We start from the raw sequence: 19,890 nt of genomic DNA, 5'->3' as shown, positions 1-19,890 counted from the left end.
TCCTAACTCTCAGTTCTCAGACACAAAAGCAGATGTGGTCAAACAAAGCACACACCTTTACCAGTGACATGCCCACAAAGGCCCCATGTTGGTTCCTAGGCTGCTCGGAGTTAGGGACTGGAGGGAGGCCACGGCTTGTGGGCTGGTCACTCAGCTGGAACCCAAGTTGGAAGCGGCAGTGGCCACACTTCCTGCCTTCAATTCTGCTGGCTGTCCTGAGGCCCCTGTCTATGCTCCCAGAAAACTCCAGCACCTCCCAGAAGGAGAAAATGTTTGGGCTTTTGACCATTTCTATGACAAACGTTTTATCTTCTGAGATTCATTTTATGTTGAAAATCAGTTAAGTGATCATTTTAAGAGTTAAACTCTTAACTAGAAAGAATAACACAAAATAATGAAGGTCTATGTTAAAATGGGGAACAAGTGATACTAAAAGTTAAGTTTCATGTAGCTTTTTTATTTCAGGGGACTCCCAAATGTGGATTGAACTGCTTTTGAATTAGTGAGAGATGGGAGTTTACCCTAACCATATAAACCATACAACTACCACATGAACCAGCAGCTTACAGCTAAGCTCTGAGCACTGTGAACTGGCAGCTGAGAGCTAATAATAATCACAAACCAATACACTATCACACTCCAACTGATGATGTGGCCTCATGAAACAAGATGTTAGAATGAATTCTTTATAGTCTCAGTGCAACACTGATTAAAGAGCCTTTTAAGGTCTGTTTGGTATTACTTTCTTCTCTTCAAATAGTATTTCCTGAGGTTATCGTTCCTAGAGGAAGTGGAATTAATGGAATTTTCACAATAAGCCCTTTTATTTATCATTACTGAAGTCTTGAGTTATTATCTTCAAATGGAAGCATGCTTTTAGATTTGCTGGACTTGTGTCAAAATACAAATTGGATAATTTAGAGATATTTAGATGATGTCCCTATGTCCATTCACATGCCCTAAGAGGGCTTACTTACATAAACATTTCTCAAAGGAAAATCAACTATAAGTAGAGTCCTTGTTAAGTAGGTCCCTTTGTTTTCCAATTCTCTTTATATTATGTGTATTTTATACTCAATGTATTTTCCAAATATCCATTACAGAAAAAGCAATCTGCTCCTCATAAGTACTCCCTGAGATTACCCACCCAAAGTCCCCTTGAAAAGCAAATGAAAGCTGATGAGGTCCAGTTGTTAAAAATATTCAGCAATTAGCACACATTTGCACAGATCTAAAATGAAACCAGATATGCTTTATGAAACATGGCTGATGCCATGGCTGTAGTTTTCTTCCCTTGCATCTTGCTTTTCTAAATGTTAGCTAAGATGAGACGTCTACTTAGTATAATGGATCCTATTATTTTTAAAAAATACTTTTAGAAGAGGGTAGGAATTAACTGCAGGAGTTTTTTCAGTCAGGAAAAGCCAAATGCCTTGAAAAACTTTATGAAGAGTAGTCAAGAAAACAATCTGTAGGTCTGTAAACACCCAATGGAAAACTGCTTAAAAGAAAAAATAGAAGGCACAAACTTTGTGTTAAAGAATGCCTGTACAGACTGCAACATGATTAGAGTTGACAGAACTGACACCTAGGTGTTTAAAATCTTGACCTGATTGCACATTCACATTAAACTGCTCCAGCACCACCGAAACTGTCACCATGCCATTTCTCTGCACACCTATTTGCACAATTACGAAGAAGAAGAAAGCATGACTTCTTGATGCCTTAAAGCAAATTTTTAAGGATTGGGAAAGAACAAATTAAAAATGGGAAGCAAAACATTCCATTCCAACCTCAGAACTACTACCATGTTTCTGGGAGTAAATGAACTGATAAATGTAAATGTGTTCTATGGTCAGAAAGCAAGAAAAGAATTTGTCATGTGATTCGGCAAAATATAACAAAGGGCTGGACTGTATGACCCTTTAACTATATAAGCACATTTTAGGGTCAGCTTTAGAGAAATTTAAATAGTAACATAACTTAATTTTAGCAAATATAAACTACACTGACCATCTGGATAGTCAAATAGCAAAACAACAAAATTTACACAAGTAAAAACTGTTCTAAAGTAAACAAATGTATAAGATCAGAACTCAAATTTCATTAGAAGGTTCACTGTGTGTTTTAATCAGGCTCAGATTGAAAGAAAAGTAGTCGATTTAAACCCCAACCTGAAAAGCCACTTCTGCTACGGTTGCGATTTCAACTTTCCAGCATCCTACAACGTTCATTTAGACAGAGGGCACTGTCCATGTAAACAGTTCGACATCTTAGACCCTTGCTGTGGACCTGTGGCCAACGAAGAGGAACAGTCTGGGATCAGCAGACAGACGGGGAACACTTAAACCTAAGAAGGCAAGAGAGTCTCCGATCGCTTCTCAGGGCTTCCCTTCCGGTGGCTCGGTGAGGCTCTGGGGGGTGGAGTTGGTGAAAGTAGAAAGCCAGGAAGACATAGCTGTCTTTGCACTGGAAAAAGCGCCTCCAACTGACTGGCCTGGTTGTAAAGGAGGGAAAAATGTCTTTATTCTTGTTAAATGACAGTGAAAGACCAATGCTAATTAATAAGTATTAACTTATTATAATATACTAAGTTACTAAATACCACGGACATTTCTAGTTTCTAAGCAATCCTTTTTGTATGCAAATATCTACGAGGAGATTGCATAATTTCTGTCTAGATGTCTCTCCTAGGCGTCTGAAGGTATCCAGTAAACTCCATTCTTAAAAGCTATTATGCTAAGTCTCAACATTGGCTGTACATCCTGAGTCATTTGGGGTGCTGAAAAAGTGTTATGTGCCTTCTGTACACTAAATCCAAGTTGGTAACTGACAATGTCCTATATAGGGAAGAGTATGATTAGGCTTCTGTAAGGAAATTTGCTTTTGTCATCTAAAATGATAATGCGTCAAGTGAAACCATATAGACTATCTGCGTCAATTTTGTTAAAACAAAATGTTAATTAAAAATGATATGTCAAACAGATGATAAAGTGAAAAGATTTAAGCTGAATCATATATTTCCACTATTCCTGAAGAGGAGAACTGGCATTAGAGGTTAGCTATCAGTGTACTGATGATTAAAAAAAAGAAGGTGTAATGGCTCCAATCTGTTCCTGGTCAAAGGGATGACTTACCAACAGCTTTCCCTGTTTGTACAACGTTCCGGCTGGTTGTGACCATGACACTTCCAATTTTTTTGCCACGTTCACTATTTTGAACAGAACTGTAAAAGAAAGAAGTGTTAAGTACATTCAAAAAACTCTCTCTCACAAACACATACACAATAACTACTTTATAACCATCCCAAATTACCATAGAGAAAAGAAGCCAAATTATTCATTATTTGCTATACATAAATTAATGTGCTAACATTTTAAGCATATACATTTTTATGAAGTATTAAAAGATGCAAATGAGCCAAAAAGTGGTAAGGACACAGGAATGTATGGCTAATTCTCTCTAGTTATGATTTGCTAAAGTTATTTCACCAGAATAAAAATGGTAGATCTTGTTATTAATTCACACCACTCTCCATTGAACAGCAGTGTTTTCACTTTGAAACATACACACTTCTGAGCTACAGAAAGTTATGCACATATTTGGTTACTATTTGAAGCACAAGTCTAACAAGTGAAGAGAAACAATTCCCAATTAGCACAGAAACACATGGCAGAAATTCAGACATGAGACTTTCCTATATTTTCTTGAAATACTCACTGTGAAAATCTTAACTTCATGTCTGACACTGAATACTGGCCTTGAAATGGATGGCTGTAAAATAAAGTTTGAGTTTCGATTATGAATATTTCACTGATAAAGCTGCAAAAGAGTTATCACGAGGAAGTACTGGTAAACCCGCTGGGGTGACTCAACTGGGTGGTGGTGCTATCAGGAAATGGAAAATGGAGGTTTTTTTTTTTTTTAAAGATTTATTTATTTAAAGATTTATTTATGTATGCATACTAGAACTGGGTTACAGGCCAGAGGTGTGGGGAGGTGAGAGGACTCATCAGAGACAGAGTGGGGAGCAGAATAGGCAGATCAATGACATACATTGCTGAGGGGAGCAGCGGGTGGGTCAGGAAGAGGTCTGCCATGCCATGTGGGTCACCTCCCTGGCTAGGATCGAACTCCTGCTGCAGTAGCTATGGATAGCTTCATAGTGCTGTGCTTTAATCCCCTGTGCCACCAAGGTGGCCTCAGGAAATGGAGTTTTAATCAGAGCTCTTTATTTCCAAATATGGGAGCCCATGTGAGCTTATTTTCTCACTTGTAAAACAGGTGTTTTTTTTTCTTTGATACATAATTTATTTGATCTTGGATGCAGTCTAAGCATCAACATATTTTGTAAGTTCCTCAGGAAGTCAGGGTTAGAATCACTGGGCTGGGCCCTCCCTGGTGGTACAGTGGATTAAAGCACAGCACTAAGAAGCTAAAGCCACTTCAGCATGAGTTCAATACCCAGCCATGGAGGTGACCCACATGGAGCAGCAGACATGTCCTGACTAACCCGCTGCTCCCCTCAGCAGTGTACATCGTCGATCTGCCTGTTCTGCTCTCCACTCTGTCTCTGGTGAAGCATCTCACCTGCCCCTCTGGCCTGTACCCCAGTTCTGTATGCACAAATAGGTAAGTCTTAAAAAAAAAAAAAAGAATCACTGGGTCATGGCCATGGGTTCTCATAAATGTGTGCTATTGGTAGTACAAAGATCTGTGGACAGATCAACAAAATCTGTACTTTCTATTAGAAAGCAACTCAAAATGCAGGTCTTAAACAAAGGGTAAAAGTATAGACTTAAAAAATTAGGCAACCTGACCAAAGTCACACAATAAAAGCAGTTAATAAGTATCTAAATTCTTATTTCATGCTTGGGGTCTAACAAAGAAAGTGACCCTTGTGAAGTCTGCAGCTACTACAAAAATTTCAAGCTTATAGCTTTTCAAATAACACAGTTCTTTAAGCAAATTAACAACTTTTTTCTTTTCTGGTTTCCAGACTCACAGGTTGAAAACGTTGAGGGATTACTTAATCATTTTCTATATTCCTGGAAAAACTGCATTGAAGGATGACATGTGTCCCTTTTCAAAAAAATTATGTGCATTCAGATAACACTGCTTTATAACTGTATGTTTTAGGTGTACAAATGTTTGCTATTACACCACACCACAACCAAAGTCCCAACAATCCTCCACCGTGATCCATCGGACTCCTGACTGATTTGTTCCAGTACTCCACACTCCCCTAATGATAGCCTCAGTTCTGCAGTCTGATATCAAGACTTTGTTTTGCTTTTGTCTATTTCTTTGTTTTTTATACTTCACATGAATGAAATTATTTGAATTTCTGCTTCTGACTTATTTTGCTTAGCATAATCTCCTTCAGTTCCACCCATGCTGCAGATGAATGTCTGCTGCTTACTAAGGGAAGGGAAAGGGTTTCTTGGATGTCAAATCATATGGTTTATTTGGAGTATTTCTAAATTATACCCTCCCTGATAACAACTGAAGATTATTATTTGGTTTGATTTAGTGAAAACATTGTAAATCTGCTCTGATCTCTATAGTTTTGCCATATTTATTTTAGATCCTCTTTAACTTAAATCTAAATAATCTCAATTTATTTACACAATTTATTAAGTACTGTTTTACAATATTTTAAAACTTTCACCCTCAATAATCCTTTTAAGAAGGTACATTAAAATCTGTAGAGCTTTCCATAGGGGCTGAGAGGGAAAAAAATCCCATACTGTGAAAAAATTAGCAAGGATATGAAATAAGAACATTTCATTCAAAAAAAAAAACAAAAAACTGCTGCGCTGTTCAAGTTAAAGGCACTATAGCAGAAGCTATAGCTGAGTAAAGATCTGACTGTCTCTCTGTGTTGAGTAACAGCAGACGAGATTAAGAAGCTGCCCACTGTGGGTCATGATGGACCTGACTGGAGCCCCCTCACTATGAAATCACCAGGCAAACAGCTGTTTCCCTTCACATCTGTTTCCCTTCACATCTGTTTCCCTTCATCACTCTTTAGAACACAGAGCTTGTGGTTAGAGAGGGAGATTACTTTGAAATTTCTTAACTTTCCTTTAGTACTATTTAAATGTTTTTAATAGAATGCCTTCTAATTCTGTTTTTAACCACATTTGTTTCTGTTACCATTAGGTATGATTAAATTTACCAAATTTAGCAGCAAACCACCATTTCTCTCCACAGAGGACATAAAGTTGGACATGGCAACTAAAACCCTGCTGTATCCCTTTATCCTTGCAGATGCCTCCCCAAGTTACTATGTCATAAATATCTGGATTTGGTATGCTGTTGTGCATCCTGCCTAGTGCCATTTAAATCACATCTTCAGTCTGGCAAAATCAATCCTAGTTCCCAAATAATATTGTATTCAGTACAAAGGTGAGCTTTGTTTGCTTCTCACCAAGAAATAAAAGTTTAAAAGGGCCCTCCCTGGTGGTGCAACAGGTTAAAGCACAACACTGTGAAGCTATCAGCAGCCACTGCAGCACTCCCACCTAGGGAGCTGACTCACACAGTGCAGCAGACCTCTCTTGTCTGCCCACTGCTCCCTTCAGCAGTGTTATTTCAGTAGATCTACCTGTCCTGATCCCTACTCTGTCTCTGGTGGATTGTCTCACTCCTTGGCCTGTACCCCAATTGTTGTGTGCATAAATAAATAAATCTTTAAAAAAAAAAAAGAAATAGAAGTTTAAAATGCAAATGAAAACATTCAGTGTATAGGTGCATCATTGAAAACACCACCATTTTAATCTTTTAATTTAGGAAGTAAATTCCCAGGGTGTACAATACATTACATCGTTTGATCTCCAGCTCTATTCTGTTCCATTCACACAGATGGTTTTAGTTCATATATGCCTCAATCCACAGCATATTTAAATGTATCTTATGTCTATTGTAACAGGTGTGAATTTCTTTTGAATTTTCGCACCTATTGTGGAAACTAGGTTTGGATACATGTCTAGTCGTCCAAATATCAATTTTAGTTTTGAAATTTCATGTTTTAAAATAATGTCTAAGGGACCTAGAACACAGCATTAGTGACTGGAGTCCATGCTGTATAGCATCTTTTGAGGGTTGCTAAGACAGCTATTGAAAGTTCTCTTTAAGTAGAAAAAAGTTTATAACTTTCTATGGTAACTACATTTATTGTGGTGATCATTTGGGAATGTACACAGTGAAACATTATGAGGTATACCTGACCGAATATGCTATATATCAATTATATCTCAATAGAAAAATAAAATAAGCTCTCGGATTTAATACCAATGGTATTTTCTTAAAGGCACCTATCTTGTTTGACCATTCTGTTAAGGTTTAGATCCAGAGAAAGGGAGGGAAGAAATACCATGCATTACACATTGCTTTGTGCTAGGATTTTCTCTGTGAATTTATGCTGAGGGCTAGGAATAATGTTAGGGCTTCCAAAAATGCCTCGAGCTTTCTGTGTAGCAGTGGGACTAAGGAAGCAGTTTTTAGCTGTTTCTCTGTATCTGGGGCTCTTTTTATCATCTGTTTAAGGAGATTCTGGAAGATATGCACATCATCAAAGCTAAGTTATAATTTCCTTATATTGGGCATACTTAGTAAATCAACTACATCACAGCCTATCCATCAATCTTCAGAGAATATACTTACTTTGGGTTTATTTCTGCAAGTGCTGGATGCTTGTTGCTGTTCCAGACCCTGTAATTATGAGTATTCTTCCATGCTGTAACAAACGTTGTGCCATAGTCCGATACTATCTTTTCATTATCTGTCAAGTAAATAGTTAAAATTTGAGCTGGACTGTAGTCAGTTAGGGATGTAAAGATTAACAACCAAAAAAGGTAAAGGGATGGTTTTGCTGCCCCCCTCCCTCTAAACCCCTGTTTTTTCTGGGAGGCGGGGAGAGGGCAGTCTACCTGATATCAGGAAACTTGGCCCTAGTTCCAGAAATCCTGTTGAGAAGTTTTGTGACCTACGGTAATTTCATTTTCCTTACTGGAAAATAGAGGGCCAAACCAAATATTTTATAAAGTTCCTTGTAATTTCAAAATATTTCTATGTTCTGCTTACCAAAGTTAGAAAGCATTATATTACTATGGACTGGACAATGAGTAAACAGACTGATGTACACATATGGGTAGGCATAGTATCTTTCTGTCTTTTCATAAATCTCATTTTTCTTTAAAAAAAAAAAAAAAAAGATTTATTTATTTATTTATGCATGTATGAGCTGGGGTACAGGCCAACAGGCCAGAGGTACAGGGGGTAAGAGGAATCACCAGAGACAGAAGGGGGAACAGAACTAGCAGATCTATTGAAATATACTGCTGAGTGGAGCAGAAGGCGAGACAGGAGAGGACTGCTGTGCCGTGGGTGAGCACCTTGGCCAGGGATCAAAATCCTGTTGCAGTGGCTGCAGACAGCTTCATAGTGCTGAGACTTAATCTCTTGTGCTACCAGGGAGGCCCACAAATCTTATTTTTCTATGGAGAAAAGAGTAAGGATGAATACACGAATTGGTTCTTTAAATGACATCTTCTGTCCTGTGGATTTTGTCTCACTAGCTGGTAAAACTCACTTTTGAGCTTCCATGAATTTAACTGTCAAAATAACAAGGGGGTTTTCATATCTAATGTTTAAAACTTTCAACTATGTCAATATTATGTGGAAGCTACAAAGATGCATGAAGACTATTTCTTCTACCTGGAAGATTAAGAAAGGTGAGAGAACTAACTCATATTGCTATTGCTTCGTATATTAATAGCATGCTGCTTGCTCTGAAAGTAAGAAGTATCTTTTGTTGCTGGGAAAAACAGAGGAGATAACTGTTTCCATATGTAGATAATGCAGCATAAGGAAGTTCTTCTAAGAACATATTTCTCAAGCATGGATTTCCTCTTCTTATTAGGTTAACAGCATGAGTCTGAGTCAGACTGCTTGGGTTTAAATTCTAGGTCAACCTCATCCAGATAGATGAGCAAGCCTATTTAACCTTTGTGTGCCTGGCTTTCTTTTCTATAAAAACGGAATGACAAGGTATCTACCTGCATAATTTTTGTGAGGATGAAATGAGTCAGTAGATATAAAGTGCTCAGAATAGATACTGCATACATAACTTAAAAAAAAAAAAAAGGTAATAAAAAGTGTCAAAAGCAAAGGGTAGCTACTGTCCTGTGCTTACAGCTAGCTAGACGAATCTTTTAAAAAGTAAACTAAGGGCCCTCCGTGGTGGTACATTGGGTTAGGATGCAGCACTGCAAACTAGCCATAGCCGCTTCAGTGTGAGTTTAATCCCCAGCCCTGGAGGTGATCCACATGGCGCCGCAGACCACTCCCGGCCTGTCTGCTTCTCCCCTTACAGTGTACTTCATTGAGCTGCCTGTTCTGCTCCCCATTCTGTCTCTGGTGAATCCTTTCACCACCTCTGCACCTCTGGCCTGTATCCCAGTTCTGTATGCATAAATTAAAAAAAAGTAAACTAATTACATGACTAATAAACTAAGTTTTTCTTATTAGATCACTGAATGATTGTGGTTTAAAGAATTGGTTTTCAGCTGATATATTTGTAGATGAGGCAGTTATCTAAAAATATACCAAAAACAAACAAGACTTGTCCCATAGCTTTCCTTTAGAGATGAAGAACATGCCTGAAGCCTGGGTGTAAAACACCCTACACACTTTATGAGTAACCAGTCTAGGGGTGGGAGTGATAGGGCTCATTAAGAAAATCTAATGACACTACAATGTGAATGTACTTATTGCCACTGTAGGATGCTACACTTAGAAGTAGTTACGATGATAAATATTAGGTTATTTGTAGTTCATAGTAATAGAAAAAAAAAAAATTCAACACTTTCAATAACAGCAAATCTACTGACTATTTACCAACTATCCTGGGAGGTAATGTGTCCAAGATGAGAAATCTCATTTCAGAGATTCACTTTTATTTCTCTTTATATATATATAAAATGTGTGTGTGTGTATATAAAATGAGTTCGTTTTCATACAGGAGTAATTCTATGTTTACTTGTACCATGTTAACCATTTAATAGGAATAGTAATTCTTAGAATGGGGCATAAATTTGAAGGTTTAATCCTTCAAAATGTTATTACCAATGATTTTTGTCCTATTTCTATTTTGTCCCTTCATCTATCTTAAAACATGTAAGTAGTATTTATAAATAACCCGAAATACTGATACATGCTTCCATCTATGGAATATTAAACAGTCATGGAAAAGTGTCAAAGAGCTGTATTTATTAATAAGAAACACTAAGTTTCAAAAAATGTGTAATGGGAATAATTTTTATTCAAGGGTCACCACAAATACCACAAAACTAAAATCCAAATTGTAGAACAGGTCTACAAGGATATAAAGTACTCAACATGCTATCTCTGTGTGAGGGAATGTTTCTGTACTGGAGGTGTGTTTCTTATATAATTCAAACATCATATGTGCTACAAAGTATAAAAGTAGCTGTGTATTTCTTACCTAACTGGAGAGTGGCAGCCAGCAGAGCATGGATGTAGACTGCAAACTGAGCTCGGATCCATTCGTCACCTCCTTCCCAGCCAGTGCCATCTAGGAAGACGTCATCCCTGTTCTCTGTCACGTGCCTCACTAGGTAATCTGCAAATCTTAGGTCTGCAGTAGTTGGGTTAAGCAGCTTCTTGAGTTCTGGATCATGGATTTGGATGAGAGCTTCTTCTACCTAAAGGGTACCCGGTACAAGTCAGAGTGTAGGCATTCACACAGATATCCAAAGCACACATTAAAGAGTTAACTACTGGGAAGGTGAAGCTGGAAATTAGAAATAGGAATAATTCCATCCTCATCCTCAAATGATGACTCTGAGATACATGTTTCACACTGTAGTTTGTTTCCTTTATTTAAAAAAACTGCTCATTTTGTGCTTTAGAATATACAACAGATTTGGGCCCTACTTGGTGGTGTAAAGGGTTAGGATGCAGCACGGCAAGCTGGCCAAAACCGCTTCAGTGCAAGTTCAATCACAGTCCTGGTGGTGACCCACATGGTACAGCGGACCTCTCCTGACCTGCCCACTGCTTCCCTCAACAGTGTACTTTGTCAATCTGCCTGCTATGCTCCCTACTGTGAAGCCTCTCACCGCCCCTGTACCTCTGGCTTGTACCCCAGCTCTGTATGAATAAATAAATCTTAAAAAAAAAATATATATATATATATAAAACAGATTTATAGCTTTGAGTTAAAGAATTCAGTGATAATAAATTAATATTTTAGGAAATACAGAAATATCAATTAAAAACTATCTTAATCACCCATTTGGCAATACACACAATTAACTACTATTAATTCCTTAACATTTTTTTTCTTGAAAGCACAGAAACACTGGAATATTTTTATTATATAAAATTGGAGATACAAAAAAATAACGTAGTTTACTTCTTTTGACGTCTAGTGATAAAACAAATCTGTGATTCTCCACCCAACTTCAAAAGTAGAACATAACCAATAATGTCTTCCCATCTGTATTCTCCTGCCTTGGAAGATCTATATTTTCCTTCCTCAAAGTTAGGATCACAATACATATAGTTCTAGATTTTTCATTTATCATATTATGAACATTTTCTCAAGAAGCATATTTGGTACTTTATGTCAGAAAATACAAAAACAGGTCGCTGAAAATTTTTAAAAATTACTTCAATTGTGAAAATGAACAAATGATTTAATTTTTCACCTATTATTATGGTAGCAAGTATTTATCCCTTGCTTTCTTCCTCTTGATAACTGGAGCTATTAAATAGTATAGAAGTATTTAAACTATTTGACTAATAAACGCTTTTTAACTGTGAGATTGTAGCAGGACCGACCACCTTGCCTGGGCTGGAATCCTGCCTCATCACTTAGCAATGGTTTGAGCACTCTGCTCTTTCGTTCCCGCAGGTATCAAATAGAGACAGGAATAAAATCTATCTCACAGATTATGAATATAAGCTTAAGGTGCTTAGAACGCGCAGCATACAGGTAACAATGCCTTCATAATGGCATTTAAGAAAGGAAAACTGGGACCAGCAGCATCATGGACACACACTCTCATGTATACCTACTTCCACAATGGCATCACTGAGGTGTTTCTGCTGTCGGAAAAGTATGTTAGTAGCTCCAGCAACAAATCCCCGGACGGTGACGTCAGAGAGAAGATGATGCTGCTGCAGTGCCATGTAGGGCAAGCACAGGTATCCCTATGAATTACGAGAATAAATAAGAAACATCAGAACAGCTACCTCTCTCTTCTAGAGAGCTAATCATAAAAATGGTAGGTAAGTGCAGAAGAAATTCCTAACCTGCCCAACCCCACAACAGTCCTGAAGGAGCTGATCTTTAACTCACTACAGTCATATTCCAGGAGAACCTCAAGTTAAGTGCAGGTGATTGCTAATGTTGCTCACAAATGGTCAAATTTCATCAAGGTTGTTTAACATGAGGGTTATCTTATGTGATCACTTTATTTTGTTCTTGGTTTACTTTAAGAGCCTTCACAGTAACTAATGAGCTGAACTTTTTCATTTAGGAAATGAAGTATTAAGCCCATTAAAAGTATGTTGCTTGGTAGAAAGCTATTTATTCCAGTAAAAGTTGAAAACACTTGCATCTGGCCATAATCACCAAAGTACTTTTATGAGAAGTAGAAAAGCACAGCACATAGCATTTTATTGTGCTACAGCTTTAAAGTCATGAAAAATATATATTTTTTTATTTTATAACAGTTTATTTTTACATCATTTTGTACTTTTTTTTTTTTTTGCCATCTCAATTGCAATCCCCGCGGGTTTTCCATCACCAAGTCACCCATGTGCCATCACCATAATCCCATGCGCTTCCCTCCCCACCTCCCTGTTTTTGATCCCATTCCCCACTCCATCCCCGCAAAATGTCTCTGGTATATGGTTGTTCATTATTTTTGTTATTTAGTCATGACAAATATTTTAAGATGCATGCTATTAAGTGCTTAAAGCAAAAATGATCCTGGCAGTAGTTGTGTGTTTAACTGAACATTACTGTTGAACTGTCCAGTTAGTAAGCAGTCAAGTGTACAAAACCCAGCATATTTCCTGAGAATGAAGTGTTAATATCGGAATGATGCACAAAAGAAGAAATTAAACTTCTGCTGAAAGACTACACCAAGAAGTTTTTAGCAGGTGGCAAAATTTGTGTCTGAAGCCAGTAGGGCAGATAAGCTACTTCTGAACTTGCTTGTAATCTCCAATTCCCTAACAGATTTTTAACACCCTTAAAAACAAACAAACAAACAAACAAAAACAACAGGGCAAGAGATAGATCTCTTGTTACTTCATGTTCTTCACTGCATCTAGGATGTGCTTAAACCTTACAGATAGCTGTTAAAGACTTAGAAAAGTTGTAATACAGGTCTAGGGATAAGGTTTTATTCTTATTCTTGACAATGCCTTACAGATCAATACAACTCTAATAAAAGCAGCAAAAACAAATACAAGTCTATGTAATAAGAGCCCTCTCAGTATCATGCTTCTCAAGTAATGCCTCTCAGTGACTAAAGGCTCAGAAAACCCCAGTTCCTCATTCAGAATTAGTTGAAACACCCGGTTCACTTACAGTTCATGCTCATCATGTACTAGGTATAAAGAAACCACAGACTCCCTGTTTCTAAACATAGAAATTGCAATACTGAATACTCTTGCAAACTTAGGTGGTCCCCAGAAAACTTACTCTCCCAACTAAAAGTGAGAACACTTCCTGTTAAAGGCACTGTTAGAACTGGTGTATCTATTACAAAAGATTTATATTGCAAAATAATAAGAAGGGAATGTAATTGTTTCCAGTATTCTATTTCATAATTTAATATCTGGAAAAAAGTCTGTTGTCAATAAGGGAATTCTTGGTTAATTTTTGAAAGCATGAAAACTAAGTATAATTAAAAAAAAAATAAAACAGTGCAAAGCTTTTGAAAAGTATGAAAAAATATTCTTTAAACATGTAAATATTTGTATCCTCTCACTTAGTATTCAATTTTTTATAATTAATCCTACAGATACATTTGTTAATGTGTGAAATTTGTAAAAGAACTATTTATTATAGCATTGTTTATTATAACAAAAGACTGGAGCCCTACTATTCAACTACTGGAAACAGTAGACAGCCTGAAGTCATAAAGGGCAAAGTTCATCTTCAACGAATATAAAGCTTCAAAAACAAACAAAAACTCTAAAATTTTAGGAAGATAAGATAGGAGATTGCTTTCATGACCTACAGGTAGGAGAGGATTTCTTAAGCTTCTGGGACATTAATCATAAAGTAAAAATTTTATAAAGAGAAGGATATCTAAAAATATAGGCAGTCCTGGAAATCAGGCATGAGGGAAACAAGTTCAGAGCAAATACCACGCAAAGGGAAATCCACATGGTTAGCAAAAACATGTAAATACGCTCAATCTCATTAGCAATTACTGAAAAAAAATGCCATCAATAAACTGCAGACTATCTGAAAATAGCAAACTACACAGGAAGTAATATGCAATTTAATGCAAAAACATGGATGAGACTAAATACAATGTGGAGAGGAAAGAAAATAAGTTCCATAGAAATAAAATATATAAAACATGCACCCACAACTTTTCAACTAGTTTAATCAAGTAATTTGTAGGTTCCCTAAAGTTTGAAAATGACTACCTACAAGTAAGTAAACCAAATATAAATCCAAAAGCAATACATAAAGTTCACTTACACGAACTTTTCACTTTTACAAATTCATCGTTTTACTGAAAAAGTTACAAACTAAAGTTTAGGATAATTCTAAATTAAATCATCTTCTGGTAGAGGCAATTGTGTATTTAAAAAAGTATCTGATATATGTACTTAAACTGAAAAGTGACTGCTTATCTTTTTGTTCTTTTTTTTAAAGATTTATTTATTAATGTTTACAGAACTGTGATACAGGCCAGAAGGGTGGTGGGTGAGAAGATTCACTAGAGCAAAGCGGGAAGCAGAACAGGCAGTTGACAAAGTACCCTGCTGAGGAAAACAGTGGGCGGGTCAGGAGTGGTTTGTCAAGCCATGTGGGTCAGCTCCCTGGCTATGGATTGAACTCGTGTTGCAGTGGCTTCAGAGAGTTTCATAATGTGGTGCCTTAACCTGTTGCGCCACCAGGGACAGCTCCGACTGTTGATCTTTTAAAAGATGCCAAAAAATTATGTTGGAAGTGTTTTTAGTGGTTTGCCTAAAATTATCTTCCTTACTCCTCAAATACAAATAGTGAAAATCACTTTTATTCAGTTAAGAGTGAGGTTCCTTTGAACCAGAGTTCCATTTATGGTAAGAGATACAATTGATTTTTACTAAATAGTAAATATTATCTGATAACTGGAAAGTAGGCGAGGAAAGATAACTAAAGAGATTAAAATAAACAAGTATCCTAAAACCCAGGTCCTTTCTGGCTGATACTGTTCTACTTTGCAACAGTGTGTTGCCAATTCTATCTTGATCTCTTTCAGAAGTAAGGTAGGGAGCCCTCAGGACTGATTTTTCACATCTGAAAACAGTTACCCTAACTTCCTCTTTTATCTTTTTTCCATTTCCTCACCCTCTTTTAACTGTTCTCTAGTGGCAAAATGGGATAATACTGCAGAATATATATATATATCACAAAGGTACAGTTAATTTTCTTCCTCTTTTTGGGTTACCTTATTGGTTCCCCATAAAGACTTGAGAGTAGAGCAGTAGAAGAAATGCATGCTCAGGGACAATATCCTAAATCAAAGATATAATATGATTTACTATGTTGTATTTGTTATTTAAAAAGTGACAAATAGATCTTAAATAGTTTTTCATAAAGATTAAAAAATACTATTTAGGCACGGCAAACCTCTCCTGACCTGCCCGCTGCTCCCCTCAGCAGTGTACTTTGTCAATCTGCCTGTTCTGCTCCCCACTCTGTCTCTGGTGAATCCTCTCACTGCCCCTGCACCTCTGGCCTGTACCCCAGTTCTATATGCATAAATAAATAAATCTTAAAAAAAATAACACTATATAGGGAAAGTTAACCCAAATACTATATTACAAGGTATACAGATATGTAAATTAGCCATCTAAACATTTTTTTGAAGCAAAATTTTACATAAAATTAAAAATCTGTGATCTTTCCCTGCTCTAGTTGGTAAAACAAAAAACAAGATTAATCACAATTAAGTCAACCCATAAGCATTTTTTTCCTTATAAAATGGCAGCTTTTAGAAATGTAATATTTGAATATCCTCTGTCCAATTTCCCTCTGAATTAATTTCTTACAGGCTTACACTACGGTCATAGATTTTACACATAGCAGTATATATTTGATATGTATGTTCAGTTTCCAAGGAAAATGTTCGGACCCTAATATGTATCTAACAAAAGATAAATTCTAAAGGACATCAAGCTTTACCTTTGTGAAAATGGCCAGGGGCATGCCATACTGGTCTTCTTCCAAACCAGAAATTAGACCTGGTATCAGGACTACCTGGCCTGTATTAGCTTGAGGTTGCACAGTAATTGGAGGGCTGTCGGAGGGCAACGAGTCTTTTGAAAATGCATTTGTCTGTTCTGATTCTACCAGTTCCCTTTCTTTCAATGTGTGGTCTTCTAAGATACTAGGATCCAGGGTCTCCCAGTCACTTTCCGAAGATTCTGGAGAAGGACGAGTAGGAAGTTTCAAATATTGATTGTTGTCACTGGGTTCTTGTCCTCTGCTGTTGTCATCTACTTGGAACAAAGTATCTTCAATCTTAATAGCAGCATCTCCTCCATGGTTTCCTGTCGTGATTTTCTTGACAGTTCCCAAGTCAGTATTTGAAATGTCAGGAACAGGCATAGAAACAAAATCATCTGCAGGGGGATTACTTTCTTGAAGCCCAGAATCTTCAGACATACTCTTTCGGGGTCTGTATTGAGAACAGTCACTGAGACCGTGTTCAATCATGCCTAAAATATCAATATTGGAGAACAGCATGGCTTATAACAAGGTTGAAGAAAATAAAAGTTATATGTTGTTTTCTATATAGTGGAGCTCTCCCATAAACCTAATGTCAAAAAGAACTGTTGAAATATTAAAATTAAAAAAGCAAATGCTAATGTGTTCAGCCTTGAAAACTTTTATCATTGAAAGTTCCAATTTAAGTTAAACAAAGGATAAGTAAATGCTGTGACCATCTTACCTGGAAAAAGGGATAACACAGTCATCAGGGCACCCACCAACTTATTCACTGGAGAAATGTAAAAGAGAACCTGAAATGAATTTAACCAAAATTAAATTAGAAAATCCATGAATCCATAATGACACTTAAAAACCGATGGGGGAAAGTGAGGGAAAAACTTGTTTTTTAAGAAGTGTGACACATAATACATATAGAAATTAATTACAGAATTAGAAAATCACCAAGCATCCACTATGATCCGGATGAAAATTACCAATGGATGCTAAAACTATCATGAAAGATTGTTGGGCAACAGCATATTTAATAGTCTTAAATTTATCATCCCACAGATTACCTATTAATGACAAAGGGAAAGATAAGTACCTTCATATGAAGAAATTCTGGCGACCACCACTTTAAATCAAATGCTCAAACCACATCACCAATATTAGTACATACAGCTATGGGCCTCCTGGTGTAATGTCCTGAGAAGGACACAAGACCACCTGTATAGTCTGTATAGTATTCTTGCCAAAAATATTTAATCTGAAACTAGTCACAAGAAAACAATCAAACAAGTCTAACCTTTCAACACAACCAGTCTGAATTCTTCAAATCAAAAACCATGCAACGCAAAAGAACAAACAAACAAGATGGTGAAGAGTTTGAGATTAAAGAGAGGCTAACAAGAATACATATAATTCTTGATCCCAAACTGAAAAAAAAAACAACTAGTTAGAAAGGTCATTATAAAGATGGGGGAGGGGGCTTGAAAACGGAATTATTTCTTGAATGTAAAAATGGTATTTTTGTTTTTTGTACTTAAGAAATATATTCTAAAGGAATTGGGGTGAAGCATCATGATTTGAAATTATGATGATTGAGGGGAATGAAGACAAAGAGCAAATATTAATGCAAAGTGGCATAATGTTAACTGGCATGTACAAAAGGCATAAAAATGGTCATGAGATAGTTCTATAAACATTTCTTTAGATTTAATTTTTTTTTTTTCAGAATAAAAATTGAGAAAATATGAACTGGAAACTGGATTCTGTTAGCTATTGCATTAAACCTATCATTGGTACTACAATCATGTATCTCTTAATTATGGGGATACATTCTGGGAAGTGTGTTGTTAGGCAATTTCATCCTCATTGTGCAAATGTCATTACACAAACCTAGGTGGTCCAGCCTTCTAACTCTTAGGCCATGTGGTGTAGCACACTGGGAACATTTTTAAACAAAATAGTTGAAAAACAAGCAAACATTTGGTTGGGTTAAGTTTTTCTTTTCAAACAATTAAATCATTTAGTCATTTGAAAGTGCTACTTGACAGAGTATAGCACCCACATTTGTCTGTGCTCACCTTACATAGTGGTTATACATAAGGAGTGCTCTCCAAGTACAGAGAAACTAAGCTGTGGCTTTGAAGCACAACCCTGTTTTACCAAATAAATATGAGAGTGTATCTGTAATTTTTCACATTAATTATAGTTTACTTCATCATTATAAATGCCATTGTATGTTGCTATTATTTTGCAAATATACATGCAGTGTATTCTAAGCTGCATTGTAGAATGTTATTATGGATTACAATAAAACATTTGAAACCAACAATTAAAAAAAAACACCCAGTTAAAAAAATGGGCAAGGGACTCAAATGGACATTTCACCAATGAAGACATACAAATGGCTAACAAGCCCATGAGAAGACATTTAATATTAATAATCACTGAGAAATGCAATTACAATCAGAAGATTTATACCTATTACAATGGTATTATTAAAAAACCAAACAAACCCAAAATAAATGCTGGTGAGGATATGGTGAATTAGGAATTAGGTTCTAATTTGGGATGTAAAATGGTGCAGTTGCTATGGAAAACAGTATGATGATCTCTCAAAAATTTGAAAATAAAACTACCATTTCATCCAACAATGCCACTTCTAGATATATATCCTAGGAAACTGAAAACAGGTCTTGAAGAAACATACATACGCTCACATTTTTAATAGCATTATTCATCAGAGCCAAAAGTTGTCCATAGACAGATGAATAAACAAAATGTGGTATATATATACAAAGGAATATTGTTCAGCTTTAAAAAGTTGTCACATGTTACAAGATGGATAATCCTTGATGACATATGCTAAGTGTGGTAAGCCAATCACAAAAATACCAATACTCTATGGCTTCCATCCTACTACAAAGGGGTGGGATTATCATTATTTGAGACCAAAGGTCTATCATGTATTTTTGCAAAGAAAATTTTACTGGAACAGTTGCACCAAGTCACTACCTACTATTTATGGCTGCTTTCACAGCATGGGGTAGAGTTTAGTAGATACAACAGAGACCATATAACCTATAAAGGAAAAATACAACTGTCTGATTGATGCTTTATAGAAAAAGATTGTTAACCTCTGGTTTAGACAAATCAGGAGCTATCCCTGGATCTGGAGCCAGTTTTAAATTCTGTTTTATCATGCCCACTTAAGTTGGGGTGAAATGAATGTTGGCAAGTACCCATTCACAACATCCAGTACAATTCATCACCTTAAAAATATTTGTGCCTTTGACCCAGTGATTCTTGTCTTAGACATTAATTTTCTACAATTAGTCTCCTTTGGACACAAGAATTCTAAGAGATTCTATCACAGATCTTTTTTTTTTTAAAGATATATTTTA

The 19,890-nt window shown here is 36.4% G+C and overlaps 1 protein-coding gene across 1 annotated transcript in view; it reads right to left on the bottom strand.

The window, feature by feature from the left end:
• Nucleotides 1-1,057: 1,057 nt before the first annotated feature.
• AVL9 (AVL9 homolog (S. cerevisiase)) overlaps nt 1,058-19,890 on the bottom strand; it is a 36,384-nt gene continuing 17,551 nt past the window's right edge. The window contains exons 8-15 of the mRNA XM_004677143.2: nt 17,223-17,292; nt 16,454-16,989; nt 12,109-12,243; nt 10,511-10,730; nt 7,669-7,786; nt 3,721-3,774; nt 3,138-3,226; nt 1,058-2,497 (exon numbers count right to left, since the gene is read on the bottom strand). Coding sequence (XP_004677200.1) covers nt 2,382-2,497; nt 3,138-3,226; nt 3,721-3,774; nt 7,669-7,786; nt 10,511-10,730; nt 12,109-12,243; nt 16,454-16,989; nt 17,223-17,292 — 1,338 coding nt within the window. The 3' untranslated portion in view covers nt 1,058-2,381. The remainder of the gene's footprint in view (nt 2,498-3,137; nt 3,227-3,720; nt 3,775-7,668; nt 7,787-10,510; nt 10,731-12,108; nt 12,244-16,453; nt 16,990-17,222; nt 17,293-19,890) is intronic.

The sequence above is a fragment of the Condylura cristata genome, unplaced genomic scaffold (assembly GCF_000260355.1).
Source record: "Condylura cristata isolate star-nosed mole 26May11 unplaced genomic scaffold, ConCri1.0 scaffold00005, whole genome shotgun sequence".
In the NCBI taxonomy this organism is placed as follows: domain Eukaryota; kingdom Metazoa; phylum Chordata; class Mammalia; order Eulipotyphla; family Talpidae; genus Condylura; species Condylura cristata.
The sequence above is the reverse complement of the archived record's forward strand: the minus strand, read 5'-3'. Positions and strand labels throughout refer to the sequence as shown.